Raw genomic sequence first — 21,581 nt, 5'->3', positions numbered from 1 at the left:
TCGTTGGGCAGGTGCAGTACAAGGAGTCGCTGTCGCAGCAGCAGGCCCGCTTCGGCGCTGAGCTGGCCGCGCTCACCGAGCAGCTGCACGAGGGGGACGCGCTGCGCACCGTGCTCACCCGCGAGGTAGCTGTCGTAGCGCACTCCACCGCCCACTGTCGTAGCGCACTCCACCGCCAACTGTCGTAGCGCACTCCACCGCCAACTGTCGTAGCGCACTCCACCGCCAACTGTCGTAGCGCACTCCACCGCCTACTGTCGTAGCGCACTCCACCGCCAACTGTCGTAGCGCACTCCACCGCCAACTGTCGTAGCGCACTCCACCGCCAACTGTCGTAGCGCACTCCACCGCCTACTGACGTAGCGCACTCCACCGCCTACTGACGTAGCGCACTCCACCGCCAACTGTCGTAGCGCACTCCACCGCCAACTGTCGTAGCGCACTCCACCGCCAACTGTCGTAGCGCACTCCATCGCCAACTGTCGTAGCGCACTCCACCGCCAACTGTCGTAGCGCACTCCACCGCCTACTGACGTAGCGCACTCCACCGCCAACTGTCGTAGCGCACTCCACCGCCTACTGTCGTAGCGCACTCCACCGCCAACTGTCGTAGCGCACTCCACCGCCAACTGTCGTAGCGCACTCCACCGCCTACTGACGTAGCGCACTCCACCGCCAACTGTCGTAGCGCACTCCACCGCCTACTGTCGTAGCGCACTCCACCGCCTACTGTCGTAGCGCACTCCACCGCCAACTGTCGTAGCGCACTCCACCGCCTACTGACGTAGCGCACTCCACCGCCAACTGTCGTAGCGCACTCCACCGCCAACTGTCGTAGCGCACTCCACCGCCAACTGTCGTAGCGCACTCCACCGCCAACTGTCGTAGCGCACTCCACCGCCTACTGACGTAGCGCACTCCACCGCCTACTGACGTAGCGCACTCCACCGCCAACTGTCGTAGCGCACTCCACCGCCTACTGACGTAGCGCACTCCACCGCCAACTGTCGTAGCGCACTCCACCGCCAACTGTCGTAGCGCACTCCACCGCCAACTGTCGTAGCGCACTCCACCGCGAACTGTCGTAGCGCACTCCATCGCCAACTGTCGTAGCGCACTCCACCGCCTACTGACGTAGCGCACTCCACCGCCAACTGTCGTAGCGCACTCCACCGCCTACTGTCGTAGCGCACTCCACCGCCAACTGTCGTAGCGCACTCCACCGCCAACTGTCGTAGCGCACTCCACCGCCAACTGTCGTAGCGCACTCCACCGCCTACTGTCGTAGCGCACTCCACCGCCAACTGTCGTAGCGCACTCCATCGCCAACTGTCGTAGCGCACTCCACCGCCAACTGTCGTAGCGCACTCCACCGCCAACTGTCGTAGCGCACTCCACCGCCTACTGACGTAGCGCACTCCACCGCCAACTGTCGTAGCGCACTCCACCGCCAACTGTCGTAGCGCACTCCACCGCCAACTGTCGTAGCGCACTCCACCGCCTACTGTCGTAGCGCACTCCACCGCCTACTGTCGTAGCGCACTCCACCGCCAACTGTCGTAGCGCACTCCACCGCCAACTGTCGTAGCGCACTCCACCGCCAACTGTCGTAGCGCACTCCACCGCCTACTGTCGTAGCGCACTCCACCGCCTACTGTCGTAGCGCACTCCACCGCCTACTGTCGTAGCGCACTCCACCGCCAACTGTCGTAGCGCACTCCACCGCCAACTGTCGTAGCGCACTCCACCGCCAACTGTCGTAGCGCACTCCACCGCCTACTGTCGTAGCGCACTCCACCGCCTACTGTCGTAGCGCACTCCACCGCCAACTGTCGTAGCGCACTCCACCGCCAACTGTCGTAGCGCACTCCATCGCCAACTGTCGTAGCGCACTCCACCGCCAACTGTCGTAGCGCACTCCACCGCCAACTGTCGTAGCGCACTCCACCGCCAACTGTCGTAGCGCACTCCACCGCCAACTGTCGTAGCGCACTCCACCGCCTACTGTCGTAGTGCACTCCACCGCCTACTGACTTAGCGCACTCCACCATCAACTTTCGTAGCGCACTCCACCGTCAACTTTCGTAGCGCACTCTACCTTCGACTGTCGTAGCGCAACCGGCTCTAACTAGGCGAAGGGGTCAGACATTTTTCATTGCCCTAAACCAGCCTTTCCCAAAGTGCAGGCATAAAGGGGAGCGGTTAGAGACCCAAATAGGGGTGTTGTGTAGAGGCTTGGAAGGCGATTTGTAATTTAATCTAGGAGGACTCTTAGACACCGACCGAGCTCTCGCTATAGTGATTTTTTAATAGGTGAAAAAACGAGGGCGCTAAAATATAATTTATTCTCAAAGTGGGCAATAGACAAAATAAGTTTGGGAACCCCTGCCCTAAACTTATGAGATCCCCCGGCGCTTTTAGGTTCTTCAAGCACGGGTCGCCCTCGTCGAACTTTCGAACTAGTCTACAGACACAGCCCACTGAGTTTCTCGCCGGATCTTCTCAGTGGGTCGCGTTTCCGATCCGCGGTAGATCCTGCGAAGCACTGCTCTTGCTAGGGCCAGTGTTAGCAATGTCGTCAGGTTGAGCCCGTAAGCTTATCTAGCGGTCAGGGTGTAACTGGAATAGCCTAGAATACATATCAGCAAATAGTTAGGAAGAAAAGATTACCTTAAATATAATGAATATAAATATTTTAGCGTACACATTCAAATACTTCGTCGTTTCCTCATTACTGAGGGTCGTGACCCCCTTGGTCCAGTTTTTGCACCAGCTTCCTCCAATGCTGCCTGCATTCGGCCTGCTTAATGGCGCCCGGGACGCTGGTGTTTGTGGCCTCCTTGACAATGTCCGTCCACCTGGTTGGCGATCTTCCTCGACTTTTCCCCCCTTCCATATGACCTACAACTATTAGATTTTCCAAGTTGTTAGGATTTTTCATATAAGCCAAAGATAAATGTATAACATGATGCAATACAGTATGATTTGAGTCGAGGGTAAAAATCGAGTTTGTTACAAATCTCCAGCTGCAGACCTCGAAGGAGAAGTTGGAGAATCGTCGTATGGAGCAGCTGAGCGACTCCGAGGACAGGCAGATGCTGATCAACGAGAACAGGAAGCTGGCCAAGGACCTGGACGCAGTAAGTCGCGACCCGCTGGCCCTTGTACTTTGCAGAGAATATTCCTTCAGATCTTCAGATATGTAGTGGCTTTTTTTAAGATCCGAAGGTAGAGTTTGTTAAAATGAACGTCGGTTGGTGTTCCGACACGCGTTAGCTTTGTCTGAAGTTTGTTACAAGGCGAACTCATATCTTCCTCCTCCATGCGACGATAATCCTCAATGCTGAGGATCGTGGCCCCTTCAAACAACTTTCTCCTGGATTATGCTGCGCCTCTCCTGCCTATCCTCGGCCTTGTGGATAGCAACGTGGAACGTGTCTGGTCCGATTTTTTTTATTGCTTATATGGATGGACGAGCTCACAGCCCACCTGGTGTTAAGTGGTTACCGAAGCCCATAGACGTCTACAATGTAAATGCGCCACCCACCTTCAGATATAAGTTCTAAGGTCTCAGTATAGTTACAACGGCTGCCCCACCCTTCAAACCGGAACGCATTACTGCTTCACGGCAGAAATAAGCAGGGTGGTGGTACCTACCCGCGCGGACTCACAAGAGGTCCTACCACCAATAACTCATACTCACTATCTATTAATAGGTGAAGCAAAAACGTTGTATCCCTTTTTACGAAAATTGCGCGGACGGAAGAGTATAAAATTTCCCACACTTATAGAGAAATATAAAGAAGGAGTGCAGAATGTTAATATTTTTTTAAATTACGCCTAAAAATACATTAAATCAATAAAAAAAACATTACACACACTACCATGTATTTGACACAACACACACATATATACTCTTTGTTTATTGTCCATTGTCAAACTTTTGTTATGGGTTAAAGTCTGTGGTCAAATTGAGAATACATTAAATATTATTGTCTTTATTATTAATATTTTTCTATAGTGTATAGTATTGGCTAAATTTGTGATTATAGAAGTATAATAGTCTTTGAAAATAGGATCGTAATAGTGTACAAACTTTTAATTTCAATTAATTATAGTCGAATTTCGATTACCGGGCGACTATTAGTAAATAATATAAATTCCTAGTTCAGATCTCTTAACTCCATTTCAGATGGCGGAGAACGGTCGGCGCTGGCAGGCGGAGCGTCGCCAGATGGAGCTGGAGCTGGACGAGCTGCGGGCCAAGAGGGACACCATGCAGCACTGGGAGACACAGGTACCCTCACTGCTCACGGGGGCTAATTGAGGTCCGATATTCAATTGTGTTGTGTAGCCGATGTTCCATTCAAGTCGGGCCGCAAGACTGCTTCGAGACAAATGTACGATTCTGTCTGGGAGCATTCGTGACACCCCTTGTTGGTCCAACTATGTAATTAGAATCTCCGCTGTTCGAAATTGAACCATATTCACAACGCTCAAGGCTTAAATTCGTTTCACGTCTTAAAAATTCGTCTTTTTTTTTTATCGATAAACTGTTTTCAATTTTTTTTCTTATCGACAATCCTAAGGCTGTTCTACCAGCTATAAAAACATGTGTTGATGTCGTTTCATGTGTCCCGGTCTTGTGTCCCCCAGATAGCGGACATCATCCGGTGGGTGGCCGACGAGAAGGAGGCCCGGGGGTACCTCCAGGCGCTCGCCACTAAAATGACCGAAGAACTAGACTTCCTCAAGCACGGTGAGTTAAAAGAAATGATTTTATTTTTCTCTACCTATGCTGACAGCCCTGAGAGGCCATTTCAGCTTCGCCCTAACGTGTAGGTGAGCTCGCGAGGCTCAAACCGGAGTGTTGCTAACACTGGCCCTGGCAAGAGCCGTGCTTCGCAGAATCTACCACCGGATCGGAAACGCGACCCACCGAGAAGACCCGGCGAGAAACTCAGTGGGCTGTGTCTGTGTTGGTTAATTCGCTCGTCGAGTCCTTGGTCGTAAGCGCTGGGTTCGACGAGTGACCGGATCATTTCTAAGTTAGAGACTTCGTTTTAAGTTAAGACGAAAGATCTACAAGGAAGATTTCAATACGTCATTGGAATGTTTTGAACTGTGATGCTGTAATGTAACCCAATCGTTCAAGTCACGCGAATTTCGATCAGCGTTGAAACAGTTGTTGCGTTTAGATAACCTAACGAGATTTGTTACCGCAGCGAGTGTATCCCGTTCGTCGCCCGGCCCCCCGTCCCCCGCCGTGGGGGGGCCCGTGGGGGTGCCGGGGGGGGGCCCCGTGGGATCCCAAGCAGGGGGCGGCTGGAGGAACCGCCGCTCGCAGAAACTCGACAAGATGGAGATACTCACGCTGCAGTCCTCATTGCACTCTGAGATACAAGCCAAGCAGGTCGTCAGTGAAGAGCTCAGTCGAACCCGGGCGGAGTTACTAGCCAGCCAGAGGTAAACCTGTAAACCTATTCTAGATCAAGATGAGGCGGGACTTTTTTTATTTATTGCTTAGATGGCTGGACGAGCTCACAGCTCATCTGGTATTAAGTGGTAACTGGAGCCCATTCTTCGTCTCAGTCATATGCACTCTTGGCAGAGTGGTCGTGGTCATCACTTCGGGTGGTGGTGCGCTTCACCAGACGGCCGGACGGGACAACGGCTGTCCCACTCTTCAAACGGAAACGCATTACTGCTTCACGGCACAAATAGGCAGGATGGTGGTACCCACCCGTGCGGACTCACAAGATGTCCTACGCAATTATAATTTTGTGGGTTTGATTTTTTTTACACGATGTTATTCCGTCACCGTGGAAGTCAATCGTGAATATTTGTTGAGTACGTATTTCATTAGAAAAATTGGTACCCGCCTGCGGGATTCGAACACTGGTGCATCGCTTCAACACGAATGCACCGGACGTCTTATCCTTTAGGCCACGACGACTAAAACCTATCTTAGATCTAGATGAGGCGGGATTCGCGATTTCACCAGCTATAGAACAGACGTTAACAATAAGTTTGTCACAACAGGGAGTTACTGGAGACCCGTCAGCGCCTAGACTCGCTGGCGCACGATTTGAAGCGTAAGGAGCAGCACACGCGGGACCTCCAGGCCAGACTCGACGCCCCGCACGCCGCTGGCAACTCCTGTGAGTACTCGCACGTGTCCCCCCTACGCCCCCCGTCGAGCCCCCCGCTGGGCCCCCTCGGCCGCTGCGGTCAACCGACGCTGACTCCAGCCCCGTGTCTCATCTTGGCTCATTAGCTTATATTATAAAGTTTTTCTTTTTTATTAAAATTCGAGGTTACCAATATGGCATAGCAAGTAAGTCTTCATAATAGCTTATACCTCACAGACGGGATCTCATGTTTGCACCACCAAAAGTTTTTATTATATTATAAAAATACACCGTTTGCTTATTTGACACGTATCTGTAAGTGGATAATGTATATTTAGTGCACCATTTCTTTTTGTTTTCCTTACATGTTACCGCACAATCCCATCCAAACACGCGTTACCGTTGCGTTATATCGTCACGTTAACGACGACAAAACAAAAAAAAAACAAAACAAACAAACAAAAATCACGTCAAAATGGATTCTTGGGCTCCCGACACAAAGTCCAACGTCGTCCGCGTCGAAAAAAACGAAAATAACGACGTTCGAAATGCGAAAACTGAAATGTGTAATGGCGTTTGTTTATGGACTCTAAAAAAAAAAACAATTCAAAATAAAATTTTATCTGTGGTTCTAAACTTATTTGTATATTGGCTATGTTGATAAAAAATATATGTTTACGGATTAAAAAATCTGTATATCTATGATATGGAATTGGCTTAAAAAAATATATGAATTACTGTGATTGTGAAATTCGCGGCGGCGGCCATTTTGAGAAACGATCCGACCGCCGCCCGCGCTTCTTTTGTAAACGTGAATGTATTATCTGTGGCATTTATTTTTGAAAAACGTTCTATTTTGTTCGATTGACGTTCCTGCATTGTGTCTTTTTTTTTTCGTTTCCCATTCAGTTCGGACTTGGCTGAGGCCGTACATACCATTGTTTTTGGGAGTGACGTCATGTATATGGGGCGTGGCCATTTTGGTTTACCATCAGATATACGATTGATACGACCGATATTATTAACGATATGATAATAATCTAGTATTTTTTTTTTCTTAAATCAATTTAAAATCTCAATTGTACTGTTGTATATAAAAATTGGTTGTTATCCCTTGTATTAGGGAATATGTATTATGACGATATTCTTTTTTTTTTTTGTGTGTGTCGTTCGATATTTTATTCTTTATGTCAAATCTTTACCTTTTATATCTTCTTTCTCCGTCTTTCACTGTCTTTAATTTCGTCGGAACGCTGTCTAGTCTATGTAACGGTTTTCTAGTCTGAAAAAGAAATGAAAAAAAAACGCCAAAGATTCGAATAGCTATTTTTATATGTTGTACGCTTTTTTTTTTTATTGAAGTTTTATTAAATATTAATTTGAATCAATCGAAAGATCTAATCGTTTTTTTTAATTATATTTTTCAATTATTGTAATTTATTGCGACTATTATAAAAGAAAGAAAAAAAAAGTGAAATCACGAAGAAATCTGCTAGAGATTTTGTAATTAATGTTTTCAAATGAAATGTCAATTCCGCTATAAAAAAGTTTGAGAACAGAATTGTATTAGAGCAATACTCACGTGTGCCACGTATGTGCGATATATAGCTGTGCTACTCACACGCGCGGCCCGCTCAACAAAAACGTGAGATAGATGTTTGAGGCGGTCAGCGAAAAAGTGGCCTAACCCACAATTTTTCATTGTGGTGCTTATTTATTGCAATTTATTAAACATAATATTTTTTCGATGCAAAACCAGCCTATCCCTAGTTTCACCCATAGGTAACAGAAGGCTTTGTAAACTGGTGGTTCTTTTACTGGTGGTAGGACCTCTTCTGAGTCCGCACGGGTAGGTACCACCACCCTGCCTCTTTTCTGCCGTGAAGCAGCCGTTGTAACTATACTGAGACCTTAGAACTTATATCTCAAGGTGGGTGGCGCATTTACGTTGTAGATGTCTATGGGCTCCAGTAACATTATTTTTGCGCGTATTGTTTATGCCTACGAAGCAGTGTCAAAGTAAATTCAAACTTCACTATCTCCATCCTAACTGTCTTAAGCATAAGCCACTTTTGTGCTGACGCCCTCAATTATGACGTACATAAATCTAACTTGAAATAACTACTTGCTAAATAAAGACAGACACAGCTGCCTTCAGAGCTAAGCTCCCCATGTACAGTCCGAACTCGCCTCAAAGTATGCTATATTTGTACGACCTCAATAGTTCGAACTAGTCCCCCAGTGAACGAATCAATTGCTCTTGTACCACTGTTGTAACACATCAGAAGCATAAGGTCATATGTCCGATGTAATATTGTAGAACGAAATTCAACCGTGAGCTGCTATTTGTAGAAAATGTTTTCGAAATTCGCGCACGTCAAATTTTCATTTTAGGATCTTAGGTGTTTCCATAGACACGTAAGCTGTTCTTGGACTCATCATACACATATAATGTATTTGACAAAATCTTTAGATTGTATGTAGGTATTTGCTTCTCCTGTTCGAAAAAGAATCATAAGCAGTACTCATATTATGAGATAAGCGATATTATCTGATCTTATGGTTTTGATGATAAAATGTGTGTGTGTGTGTTTGTGTGATCGAAGTCGATGTTGCAATGCAAATTTTGACGCCTACTCAGTTTTGGGTGTTTTTACCATCATTTCAAATTTCTCGTATGCTTCCTATATGAATACCAAAGTTTATTGTATATTTTACTAAATATAAAAAAGAAACATAATAATAGCTAATTTGAAATGATTTTGTACAATTTTATTGATTTCGATTGATATCGGAATGTATTTTATTTGTGGCGGTACTCCGTACAATCACGCACACAAGTGTTATAAATAAAATTAAATTGATATTATTAAATCACAATGCAGGTTCGCTGTTTTTTTTTTTTATTTTGCTTAGTTCGTAAGGAATTCATTTTATTTCTCTTTTAATTTAATAGAATATGTTAGAATCTCAGTGCTTTTGTTTTTTACATTTCAAGGCCAATTAAGTTACATGAACCATTACGTTTGACACGTTCCAGAGTCTTGAGAAATTTTAGCTCATTATTTTTACGATAATGTAGGTACTTGAAATTATCATTACTAAAAGAAGTATTATAGAGAAGGCTTGATTGAAATGGGTATGTTGTGGGTGGCCTATTGATTATAGATCTCTAAGTAGAAGTCTGTTTTTGTAGTACAAAGGCTGCACCACGATTCAAACCGAACCGTGTTATTGCTACACTGTAGAAATAGGCAGGATGGTGGGTGACTGAATACCCACGCGGGCTCCCAAGACCCCCTAGAATCAGTAATCTAGCCAATGTGATGGATATGATCAGTGGCAATATACCTTGTGTAACGCAATTTCTTTATAAACGAATATAAGTCTATTGTTAGACATAAGTTTTTTGTTATCGATATTTTTTATCCCACTATCGATGTCGCTTAATTCTCCTGCCCTTCTCCCAGTCACCTGGGGTGGGTGCAATATGTTTTTTCCTTCTATACTCCTCTGTCATATACCGTTTCTTTGCTCACTCCCCTCATACACATATCGTTTTGACGCAATCCATCCATTGATTCCATTTTGTTCTTAGGTCTACCTCTTACTCTACCGATGCCCTTTCGTTAAGCCTTTAAAATTAACGATGCAACATTCGATACAAAAATCGACTTACTGATTGGCCTTAAAATTTCTAAAACATAAACTATGCTTTATTCGATTTGTTATACATTTATTTTGCGTTTTAAATTTATTTTATAAAAACTTTTTTGTTCCTCATATACAGTGCATTTAAATATTATTGTTTTTTAATCATTGCATACATGCATAGTTATTGTATACAGGGTGGATTGATGAGTGCTTTAAATTTTTTTATATATATTATAATATATTATGTATAATTTTCTTTATATCATATAACATATGTATATGATATATCACGCCAAAATTTCATGGTGGTGATATTAAAAACATCCAATAATACTTACATGCTTCATCAGAATACATCCTGTATACGGATTTTGATTATTATTATTTTTTCGTCTAGTAATGAACTTTGTACACATGTTATTATGTACGTACATAAGTTATTAAAAAAAGAAGTTTTAAATTGTTTTTTTATTATTTTATTTTACTTTAATTTCTAATGAATTTCAAGTGTGAATATCCATTTTTGTATGAAGACTGTTTTTTCTAAGTTCTCTGCCCTGTTCGCTTAGGTGTAATTTCTTTGATATATCGTCTAAACTACGCTCTTTTAACAGTATCTATGAGAAAAATACTTGTGATACCATATGTTTTCGCATATTAACTCAATTGAATATTTTTGAAAATTGTACACTTTTAATGCGAAAAGACGATATGTTTGTATAGGATGATATTGAGGGATGAAAGGCTATTTGGTTTAAGCGACATTTTAGCAGCTTGTACAGGAGAGCCATTTAAAGTTTAAAATTAGAAAAAAATATATAATAACAAAAAAAACTTCTTCAACAAATAACTGATTATTTGAATGGAGTAAATTTGATTGAATGAAGTTCAATTAAAAACATCGGACTGTTGATGCTAATATAAAATATATAAATGAATTGCTGTTCGTTAGTTTCGCTAAAACTCGAGAACGACTGGACCGAGTTGGCTAATTTTTCAACTTGAATTATTTATGGAAGTCCAGAGAAGGTTTAAAAGGTAGATAAATATGAAAATGCTCGGAATTAAACAAAAATAACAATTTTGTTTTTCCTTTTATTAAGTTTATTTTATACAAAAGTTTAGGTCTTTCGATTGAGGCACTACAAAGTCTGCCGAGTCAGCTAGTACCAAATAAAACGCAGTTTTAATCACAAAGATAAATGTTGCTTAAAACAAATAGTATTTCGCTCCTCGATATATTCATTGGAACACACGTCGCAATACGTTGTGAGATAGTTGACAAAAGCTAAAAGCTTACTTAAACTTTGATTAATATCATACTGCCTATCTTGTTTCTCAATAATCTGTTTACGTGATATCCAACCTCATTCGTCTAACTATATTTAGCTACTAGCTGTACCCGTCCGCTTCGCTGGGCATTTAAAATTAACATTATTATTTCTCACCCCCCACAAAGATTCTCATCATTAACGCCCCTGCAACTGGTGTAGGGAGTCCAACACTCTAATAAATATTAGCCTATCCATTAAGTACATGTATTTTCTACATGGATACCAAGTTTCAAGTCAATCGGATGCACGGTTCAGTAGTTATAACGGAACATCCGTAAAAACCACTCTCTCTCTCTCTCTTCCCAGCTATTTATCCCACATGGTGGTGGGGTCAGCTTTCCTGACTTTACTCCTCCACTTCGCTCTGTCTTCGACATCCTCGTCAGCAACATTGCATTCTCTCTTGTCCTTCAGCACTACGTCCCTCCACCTTGTCTTGGGTCTGCCTCTGGGTCTCCGACCGGGGAGGTCGAGCAGTAGCGCCAAATTTCCGACGTAGTCAGGTGGCTTCCTTTTCACGTGACCATACCGTCTCAGCCTACTCTCCTGCATCTTGTCGGCGATGTCCCGTACACCTAGACTTCCACGCACGTACTCGTTACGGATTTTATCGAGCCTAGTCACGCCGTAAAAACCACTGTAGTTTTATATATTAGTATAGATTTGTTTGCCCCTTATTTGGATTAAGATTTAATTTAATACCTAGGGACAGGGCAGAAAATATTATCCTACCATTCTGTTCGTTGAAATTTCAACTCTAAACGTAATACGTATTAAGTAAATAGTTGTGCGCACGCAGCGAGACAAGGATCGGCGAAATCGTACTGGAGCGCCAAAGAAGAGAACGGTTCGTTATGTTTTTAGTTTTAAACGAAACTAGCGCCCTCTACCCAGTAGTGGTCATTGTGATTGTGTTTTTGGTTAATTATTCACTTCTACTATAGAAACATTGTCTGTTGGTATACCAAAAGAGCAAAAAAAAGTGACTAATAAAATACTTGGTTTGAGTCATGATGATCAAATTTGATCATTTAATGAAAGTCACAACACACAGTCAGACTTAATCGTGTAAACTTTGTCTAGACTTCAGTGTGTTTAGTGCGAGTTTTTTAACGTTTTCGATAGCTTAAAAGTTAACTAAAGTTTGTATAGAGTTGGTACAGCGCCCCTAGCGGCAAACGTAGGCAAACGTTCCAACTCCATACAGATTTGAGTTAACTTTTACGCGATCGAGAACGTTACAAAACTCTCACTAAGCACACAGATTCGGATTCGAAATCGTTCACGTATAGTTCAAGTAATGTTTTTTTTTCACTACTTATTCGCTGGCAACCTAAGAGGCTATTCCAGTTACGCCCTGAAGGGTTAATAGTAATGTTGTTGTTGACATTTCAAGTTAATTTTCTGTCACAGTACTATGAAGGATCGAGAGGCGGTAAGCGTGTGCGCTCAACAAATTGTTGTACCTATTTCGTGTTAGTTAGTACGTGAACTGATTGGAATAGTGTTTTTTCGGCGACTGTACAATTTTTTTGTTCTCGAGTGTACTCTGATGGAGCCAACAGATTTTGTTTCGATTAATTTTCTTAAGGTGTAAGTTTTTCTTTGTCCATGTGCTACGTAGTAAATTAGTTTCTTTGTGTAATCAATCACTCCATTGTAAATACGAGCAAGTGTAAAAGGGAAATTGTCGATGTTTTTTTTTTTTAAATTTGAAATTGCCTCATCGTCGTACCGGAACTTGACTTGTTATTTTTAATTGAAGTTTGAAATATTTCAATTTGGAAATTACTGTTTCGTTAACAGTACATAATAAGCTATTTGGGTACTGTTAACAAAAAAAATAGATTTAAATGAGCTTGAGATGTTCAGTATTTTAATGTTTTCACTTAATTGATTTGTGTTTAAGTGAAGTTGAAAATTATCGATTGTGTTTTTAAATAGTCAAGCGGCGATGAAGTTCTCTGAATTCGGATCTAAAAGGCATTTTTCTTTTTCATTGCCGAAAACAGCTTCGCTTTTGCTTGTGCTTGTCGCGTAATCGTGAACAAAACAAACGGGTTAATCGATTTTAAAATCGATGATGCCTTCGATTAAGATCGATTCGTAATCACATTTTCGGTCACGATGCGACATAACGCGCTGAGCGATTGTTTTTTTTTTTCCTTTAACACTTGTTTGTATATGCCCTAGGTATTTTGACTAATCTTGTTTTAATTTTTTTTTTTTTGTAAATTATCTTTAATTATTTTTTTGTACATCCTTAGATCGAGTCGGCACAGACAACCGTTTTGGAAGTTGTAATAATGATATTTACATTCAGATTTCAAAGGGTGAATGACCTTAGTTCTCAAAAAAAGGCTTCTCAGTGGGTCGCGTTTCCGATCCGGTGGTAGATTCTGCGAAGCACTGCTCTTGCTAGGGTTCGTGTTAGCAACGTCGTCAGGCTTGAGCCCCGTGAGCTCACCTACACGTCAAGGAAAAGCTGATATAGTCTTTCAGGGCTATCAGCATAGGTAGGAAAAAAATAGATAATGATTAAAATGATTTATGAATCATTTAACAATCTTCACCAAATTTGAGATAAGTTGTTTGTGTTGACTCATAGAGGGCTTCATCTGTACAGTGTCCCGTCCATTGTGCATGTCTATAGTCCTGGTTTTTTTTTTAAATTGACTAAAACGTCATAAGTGTCGTCGGGTGCAAAAGTGGTTCAATAGAAATACGTTTAAAACATTTACAGTTATTATTTTTTCTGTTTTTTTTTTTGTAAGTTAAGACTGCAATACAAAATAAATAACTCGACTAGTCAATAATTTACATTTTTGCACGCGACATTACAATACCATATTAATAATAATAAAAATGTATTTTGTGTTTATTTTTTTTATAAGTATTAAAACTTGTGATGTCGGTTTCGGTTGGGATTGGTTTTATGTGTTTATTTTTTGTCTTCTATTTAAATATTTTTTTCTATGTATATATACACATATTTATATATGTATATATATATATTGGATAACAAAACCTCAAAACGTATTGCATCTTTTAGAATCAAGTGGCGCTGAAACTTGCGATAGTTTGTAATATAATCAGAATCACAATCATATGTTTACATATTACTCTATGTTTACTTAAGGAGATAAAAGCATTTATAAAAGTAAATACTTGTTACATGTAATATTTATATTCGACGGTTTTAGAGTAAAAATAATTATAAAGGATCGTAATGAACGAAATTCGTGCGTCACTTAAATTCGAAAGATGTGATTAACACGTTGACTATCATGTAGGTCACCGGTGTCCTACGCGGCACACTGAAGTAATTATATCGATTTCTCTCTTCCCTCATTGCTGAGGATCGCGACCACATGTGACGTTCCTCTACTGTGTTCGACCACGGGTGGCATGGACCCCATGGTACAGACTACCACCAAGTGCTTCTCTTACTAGATCTGACCATCTGGCTGGTGTTCTGCCCACGGCGCGCTTGTCCTCTATGCGGCCCGCAATTATGGGCTTCTCTAATTCATGTCTGGGAGACCGCATGATGTGTCCGAAGAAACTCATAACACGTTCCCATCATATATGGAAGAGAGCCTTTTTCGGATGTTTAGCTCCCTTAGAATTGATCTTGTTAATGGTCCTTCTTATTAAGGCGCCGGAATATCTAATAGACTCTGGCATAGACGCATCCGTAGATACTGCGAATGAATCGTATTTCTAAGAAACCTAAAAGGCTAAAACGTTAACAAACAAAAAAGGCAAAGTTAGACAATCCAGACGCTTACTTGTGGTAAGATCTCTTGTGAGTCCGCACGGGTAGGTACCACCACCCTGCCTATTTCTGCCGTGAAGCAGTAATGCGTTTCGGTTTGAAGGATAGGGCAGCCGTTGTAACTATACTGAGATCTTAGAACATTTACTTTGTAGATGTCTATGGGCTCCAGTAACCACTTAACACCAGGTGGGCTGTGAGCTCGTCCAGCCATCTAAGCAATAAAAAAAAGCTTAGTAACAGAAATCGACGTAATCACTTCAGAGCGCCGCGTAGGGCATCGGTGACCTACATGACAGTGAACGTGTTAATGTGATTAATTTACATACTGTGTGCGCAAAATGCTCAATGATGTGTACCGTTTCCAGTCTTGGATCGTCCATCGTCACAGATGAGCTATCTTGATCAGTTCCTGAAGGAGGGTCCCGCGGAGAGGCACTACGACAACGTTGCGGCTATCAACGAACAAAAGGTACGCTATCACTGTATGTATTGTAAACATATTAATGTAAATATTTGGTTAAGAGTTTTGTTCGCGACTGTACATTTTTATTTAAACATTTTGGTTTATTTTTTAAAGTTTTTTTTGTGTAATGTAATATAGCGTAAGATCTTTGTCATTTCATTTTGCTAACTAACTAACAGAAAAATAACTTGAGTTTATAATTTATGTTATAATTTTTTAATTATTTAAAATTTCAATCGCAAGGTATTATTACAGCATCAAATTAAAGGGTATCGTCTGATTTCTGAGGACGATTCTTATTGAAAAATATTTAAAACCTAAATCTGTCTGGAAAATGTCAGTACATATTTTCAATTCAAAATCATTTTGTATTTATAATTAACGTGAATTAAAACCGTAACAGTAGTCTTTTTATTTATGTCTTTAACTGACGTATACAGAAGACCAATACTAAATTATTTTGAACTAAAAAAAAATTAATACTGTTATAACATTGCGTCATAGAAACTTTGTTAAGGAATGTATGTTTAGACGACATTGGAAAATACCCTCTTGTAAAATTAAATTCAATGTATTTTGTCAATTATTATTTTTGTGACTAATCGGTGATTGAAGGATTTAGTGGAAATTTGGCCAGATAACACGTTAGGAACGTTTTAAATCGTGAGATGAGCCTGTTGAAAAACTCATTAATGCCTTTATGAAAACCGACATTAACAGTCTTGAATCTCTTGTCAAACTTTGCAATACAATAAAAATATAGTAATTAAAAAATCACGATAAAAAAAAAAATTTTTTTCTAACTTTTTCTTTTCACTGCACTCAATGGAATATATGTAGATAAAAATGTGACGTGCGGCCGTCATAGCCTAGTGATTTTTCGCCGGATCTTCTCAGTGGGTCGCGTTTCAGATCCGGTGGTAGATTCTGCGAAGCACTGCTCTTGCTAGGGCTATTGTTAGCAACGTCGTCAGCATAGAGTCTCGTGAGTTGGCCTACTCGTTCTGAGAATCTACTATGACCTCTAGAGGTTACTAGAATAGGTAGGAAGAAAGAAAAAGGGGCATATTCGGCTACTCTCACGATACACTGCCGGCTCGAGAAACATGTTCTAAAACGACAAGCATTAGTTTTGTTTAGTAATTTACGTCATAAGTTTGCAATTCATTGCGGCCTCGCGTCCGATGCCAATGCTGCGTAGATTTACTAAGCAACCCAGCGCCATCTAATTGTCTTATCTGGTCTTATTTCACAATCTTACCGTCTCATCACCATAATAACCGAGTTCATAGTAATACATTGCTTCTTTTTTATTTATTTAATTAATTTTTTTATTTTGCTTTACACGTTTCTCATTTCTCGCACAGATGTCGTTGCAGGCCCGTTACAGGAATGCACAACATTTTTGTAACGCAAAGGTATATTAATTTAATGTTTGCATTTTTTGTTTCTTTTTTTGCTTCCTCTGTTTTTGATGGTAAATCTTATTTTTAAGAAAATATAAATATAATAATTGGTAACTAGTTGACCCGGCAGACTTTTTAGTGCCTCAATCGATAAATAAAAGACCTAAAATTTTGTATAAAATAAACTTAAAACAAACCAAAGGAATCCGTCCGACGGGGGACACATCAAAGGAAAAACCAAACTGCTATTTTTATTTAATTCTGAGTATTTTCATATATATATCTATCTTTTAAACCTTCTCTGAACTTCCACAAATAATTTAACACCAAAATTAGCCGAATCGGTCCAGCCATTCTCGATTTTTAGCGAGACTAACTAACAGCAATTCATTTATATATATAGATTTGGGTATAATTACATACATACATACATGAGTCTTACAACTTTTTTAGTTGTTTTTTTTTTCATGACTTGACATGAAAGTTTTGTTGCAGCTAATGTACGGATCTCAGCAGTCGGGAGTATTGAGTGGCTCCGTTGAGTCTCAAGATGAAATGGAAGGTCCGAGAGCCTCCTCGCCGGCGTCCACGAAGAGCTCGCCCAGCGAGATGTCGACCGTTAGTCAATGTGTTAGTGTACATTTTTGTTTGACAATTTTTTTAAATTCGTAGTCACGTGATTGAGGTCATCGTGCACCTGGCTACCGGAGCCCATAGACATGAGACGGTGAATGAACCACCCACCTCGACACGTGAGGTCGAGTTCTACGTTGATTAGCGCAACGACCGACCCCACTCTTCAAACCGGAACCCATAACTGCTTTGTGGTAGAAATGGGCAGGAGGGAGGAACTTGCCCGTGTGGACTTACAACACGCCCTTCCACTAGTCAGCGCCGGGTAGCGATCACAGTGCGCTTATAAAATACTTAGATTACTGGTGGTAGGACCTCTTGTGAGTCCGCACGGGTAGGTACCACCGCCCTGCCTATTTCTGCCGTGAAGCAGTAATGCGTTTCGGTTTGAAGGGTGGGGCAGCCGTTGTAACTATAATTGAGACCTCAGAACTTATATCTCAAGGTGGGTGGCGCATTTACGTTGTAAATGTCTATGGACTCCAGTAACCACTTAACATCAGGTGGGCTGTGAGCTCGTCCACTCATCTAAGCAAAAAAAAAAAAAAAAGATGTCTATGGGCTCCGTTGACCAAGTGGGTTGTGAGCTCGTCCACTCATCAAAGAAATAAAAAAAAACGCTGCTGCTCATTCTCGGTGTGTGCTTAGTGCGAGTTTTTGAACGTTCTCGATAGCGTAAAAGTTAACTCAAATTTGTATGGAGTTGGATCGTTTGCGTACGTTTGCCACTAGGGGCGCTGTTCCAACTGCATACACATTTTAGTTAACTTTTACGCGATCGAAAAGTTAAAAAATCTCATCTAAATCTAATCTAATCTCTACTACTAATCTAAATCTAATCTCACTGGCGAATCCTTCAATCGTTTCTTATTTCAATGTTGATAGAGGAAGGATAGGTCTAGTGACGGACATCTGTATTGTAAATGTCGAATGTTTCGTCCCCAGGACCCTTCGGCCGGGCCAGCCCTCCCCGGCAAGGAGAAGGTTCACCAGTTCCTCGTGAGAACGTTCAGCAGCCCCACCAAATGTAATCACTGCACGTCGTTGATGGTGAGTTCTCATGCGAAGAACCAACTATCGGAACTAATTTTTTTACCTATGCTGATTGCCTTGAGAGGCTATATCAGTTTCACCCTAACGTAAGCTCACTGGGCTCAAATCGTATTTAAATATAACTTCTAAAAAACACAATTTATCATTTTAAAAAAAACCGAGCAAAGCTCTTCTAGTTCAAGGGTTCCCAAACTTATTTTGTTTACTGCCCACTTTGAGAATAAATTATTTTTTAGCGTCCCCATCTTTTCACCTACTTAAAAACCACTATAGCAAGAGCTCACTCGGTGTCCAAGAGTCTTCCTAGATGAAATTACAAATCGCCTCCCAAGCCTCTACACAACGCCCCCATTTTTTTTCGGAATCTCTTACCGCTCCGCTTCAGGCTTACAGCGCCCACAAGGGGGCGTTACCACCCACTTTGGGAAAGGCTGGTCTAGTTGTATGATTATGTGGAGGACGGCGTCTGCTTGCCGTGCGTGACATGAGTGTGGTTGCCGGCGGGGGACAGATCGGGCTGACGCGGCAGGGCGTGGTGTGCGAGCGCTGCGGCGTGGGCGTGCACGCGGCGTGCTGCGCGCTGCTGTGTGCGCGCTGCCCGCCGCCCGCGCGCGCGCGCCGCCCGCTCGGCATCGACCCCGCGCGGGGACAGGGGACCGCCTACGAGGGATACGTCAAGGTACACCACCACCGCCACATTGGAACTCGCTATCGTAACTTCTCAGGATCCTCCAAAAAAATCTCAGCAAATGACCACCATTTTACGGAGATTATATTTCATCCCATGTTATTTCATTTCATTTCGTCTCATTTCATTTCATGCCATGTTTCATATTAATCAACTTCATTTCATTTCATAATATCATTTTTCATATAAAATAGTTTTCATTACAATCAATATAAGACTTTACTTAAAGGTCTTAGTTACCAAGTCATAAAAATCCTTAAAAAAATTAGTCTCACATGAGCACACCGTGACAGTTAGAAATGCAATTGTAGTGCACTGAAGTAGGAAACCTATGGAAATGAAACGTCAACCAAAAGTTCGTGCCACTGTGACGTCATCTGGCCACAAAACATGGCGGTTTTAGTGCTGTACAAAAGATTTCAATGTTATCAGGTTTTATCGATAAACGTTCTTGGCTCATTTTATTTTAAATATTGTTGAGTATTATTTATTTGTAGAATTTATACTTTAATGGGAAGTAAGTAGGTATATTGTTATGTGCAAATATGATATGATTTAGATGGGTGAAATCTAAGACAAGTTCGTCCTTCGAATTTGCCAAGTAAACGATATGATGATTTTTAAAAGTTGCTACACTGATTTTATAAAATTGTCGTTTGTCGCAAAACATAAAGATATGGCGTAGTACAGTGCCATCTGCCCATTTCTAGCATGCTAAATGTTATCGTATTTTGAGTACGTGTTTTTCTTAGACTATTACAATCTATTTTAATTGTTTTGCTGACTCTAAAGTCCGTAACACACTACCGCAGCGCACCCCAAGGAAGGTGCGCCGCACCTTTTGAATCACTTTCGCTTGAGAGTGATTCAAATTTTAAACTTATCAAGGGACCGCGTGAAAAAAAAAACACCTACAGAACATTTATTCATTATTAAAAACGTCATTCCTTGTGACTTCCTCTCTAAAATCACTTAATTATTAAATATTTAACGAATTTACAATAGTGTTTTACTCACTGCGGAATAAAACTATTTTATTTAAATAGTTCCGAAGAGATTTTGTTGGTAGCCTTTTTCCCGAAATATCTAAACAGAATGTCTAAATATGTTTTGATGACATATTTTAAAGTGGTATTTATGATTAGTGTCATGTTCAATAGATTCCGACCGAAAAATGGATTTTTCGGATGAGGGCTCCCTAATGAATTTAAATACATATAGATAATAGTTTTAGGGCATCGACTTTCTTGAGATCCTATAAAATACGTTTTAATTATTATTTTTGTATGTTTTAAGCATGATAAATTATGAAATTTTATATAATCAATCATATTAAATCGATATCAAAGTCAATAAATAATGTACAACCCAAAACAGACGGCCGAACTGACGTGACAATGACATTTGGCGCGCTAAACATGGCGGATTTTCGGCCTCATTGGACGGAGACGGAGATATTTACGTATATTCATGTTTCATTTTATGTACGCACTGAAATACTGTTATATTGTTTTCCTGCGAGTTAAAGTGCTGAGTAAGAACGAGATAGATATATGTTTACGTATATGCCTTCGAAATGGGTGCTATTTATATAAGCAATTGTACGTATAGAACAATATGTCGTGTCCCTACTATATAGGTCTATGTTGTAGTGGTGGCCGCGGCCAAAATCGATCAAGGAGAGTGTTAAATAATATACAATTCTTATACTTGTAAAATAAATCTCTGTGCTAGAAGCACTCAGTGGTAACGCTAAAAGAGAATCAATAAATTAATAAAGTTTTTTTTTATTATTTCTAAATTAGCATTTGATATATATTAAAACTTCATGTTTGTTAAAAATTACAGATCTATAAATTATAAAAAAACCCGTGTTCATGAAACAAGTATATTTTCGAATACGCTTCGCAGCTAAAGCAGGCCGGATGGCGGTACCTACCCAGGCGGGTTCGCAAACCCTTCTATCGCTAGTGAAGCTGTACTTAGATTACTAAGACCGATTTCCTCTGACCTAGAACAAATCTTACAAAATAGTTATGTATTTTAAATTCAAATGTTTTTTTTCATTACCAGGTTCCGAAGCCGGGGGGAGTGAAGAAAGGTTGGATGCGGCAATTCGTAGTTGTATGTGATTTCAAATTGTTCCTGTACGACATATCACAAGATCGGTGAGTTTTTATACCCATTGCAATTTGATACGTATTTTCAAAAAAAATATTTTAAAACTTCTAAGGTCTCGATATAGTTACAACGGCTGCCCCACCCTTCAAACCGAAACGCATTACTGCTTCACGGCAGAAATAGGCAGGGTGGTGGTACCTACCCGTGCGGACTCACAAGAGGTCCTAACAGTAAATTTCCTAAAAGGGGAAATTTATAAAACAATCATTAGATCATTAGATCAATTTGAGCTCGTCCACACATCTAAGCAATAAAAA

General features: G+C 41.2%; 1 protein-coding gene across 4 annotated transcripts in view; it reads left to right on the top strand.

The window, feature by feature from the left end:
- The window catches only part of LOC101746513 (serine/threonine-protein kinase Genghis Khan), an 80,497-nt gene that overhangs the window by 34,909 nt on the left and 24,007 nt on the right, over positions 1 to 21,581 (top strand). For 3 of the 4 annotated variants that reach the window (XM_062675644.1, XM_062675645.1, XM_038020152.2), the window contains exons 21-32: positions 12 to 125; positions 3,027 to 3,140; positions 4,193 to 4,297; positions 4,657 to 4,759; positions 5,226 to 5,466; positions 6,043 to 6,161; positions 15,266 to 15,369; positions 16,731 to 16,781; positions 17,265 to 17,399; positions 18,348 to 18,452; positions 18,967 to 19,134; positions 21,217 to 21,311. In XM_062675644.1, the coding sequence (XP_062531628.1) occupies positions 12 to 125; positions 3,027 to 3,140; positions 4,193 to 4,297; positions 4,657 to 4,759; positions 5,226 to 5,466; positions 6,043 to 6,161; positions 15,266 to 15,369; positions 16,731 to 16,781; positions 17,265 to 17,399; positions 18,348 to 18,452; positions 18,967 to 19,134; positions 21,217 to 21,311 (1,454 nt within the window). The remainder of the gene's footprint in view (positions 1 to 11; positions 126 to 3,026; positions 3,141 to 4,192; positions 4,298 to 4,656; positions 4,760 to 5,225; positions 5,467 to 6,042; positions 6,162 to 15,265; positions 15,370 to 16,730; positions 16,782 to 17,264; positions 17,400 to 18,347; positions 18,453 to 18,966; positions 19,135 to 21,216; positions 21,312 to 21,581) is intronic. The other variant, XM_038020154.2, reaches the window with a different exon arrangement.

This window comes from Bombyx mori, chromosome 24, assembly GCF_030269925.1.
Source record: "Bombyx mori chromosome 24, ASM3026992v2".
Classification (NCBI taxonomy): domain Eukaryota; kingdom Metazoa; phylum Arthropoda; class Insecta; order Lepidoptera; family Bombycidae; genus Bombyx; species Bombyx mori.
The sequence above is the reverse complement of the archived record's forward strand: the minus strand, read 5'-3'. Positions and strand labels throughout refer to the sequence as shown.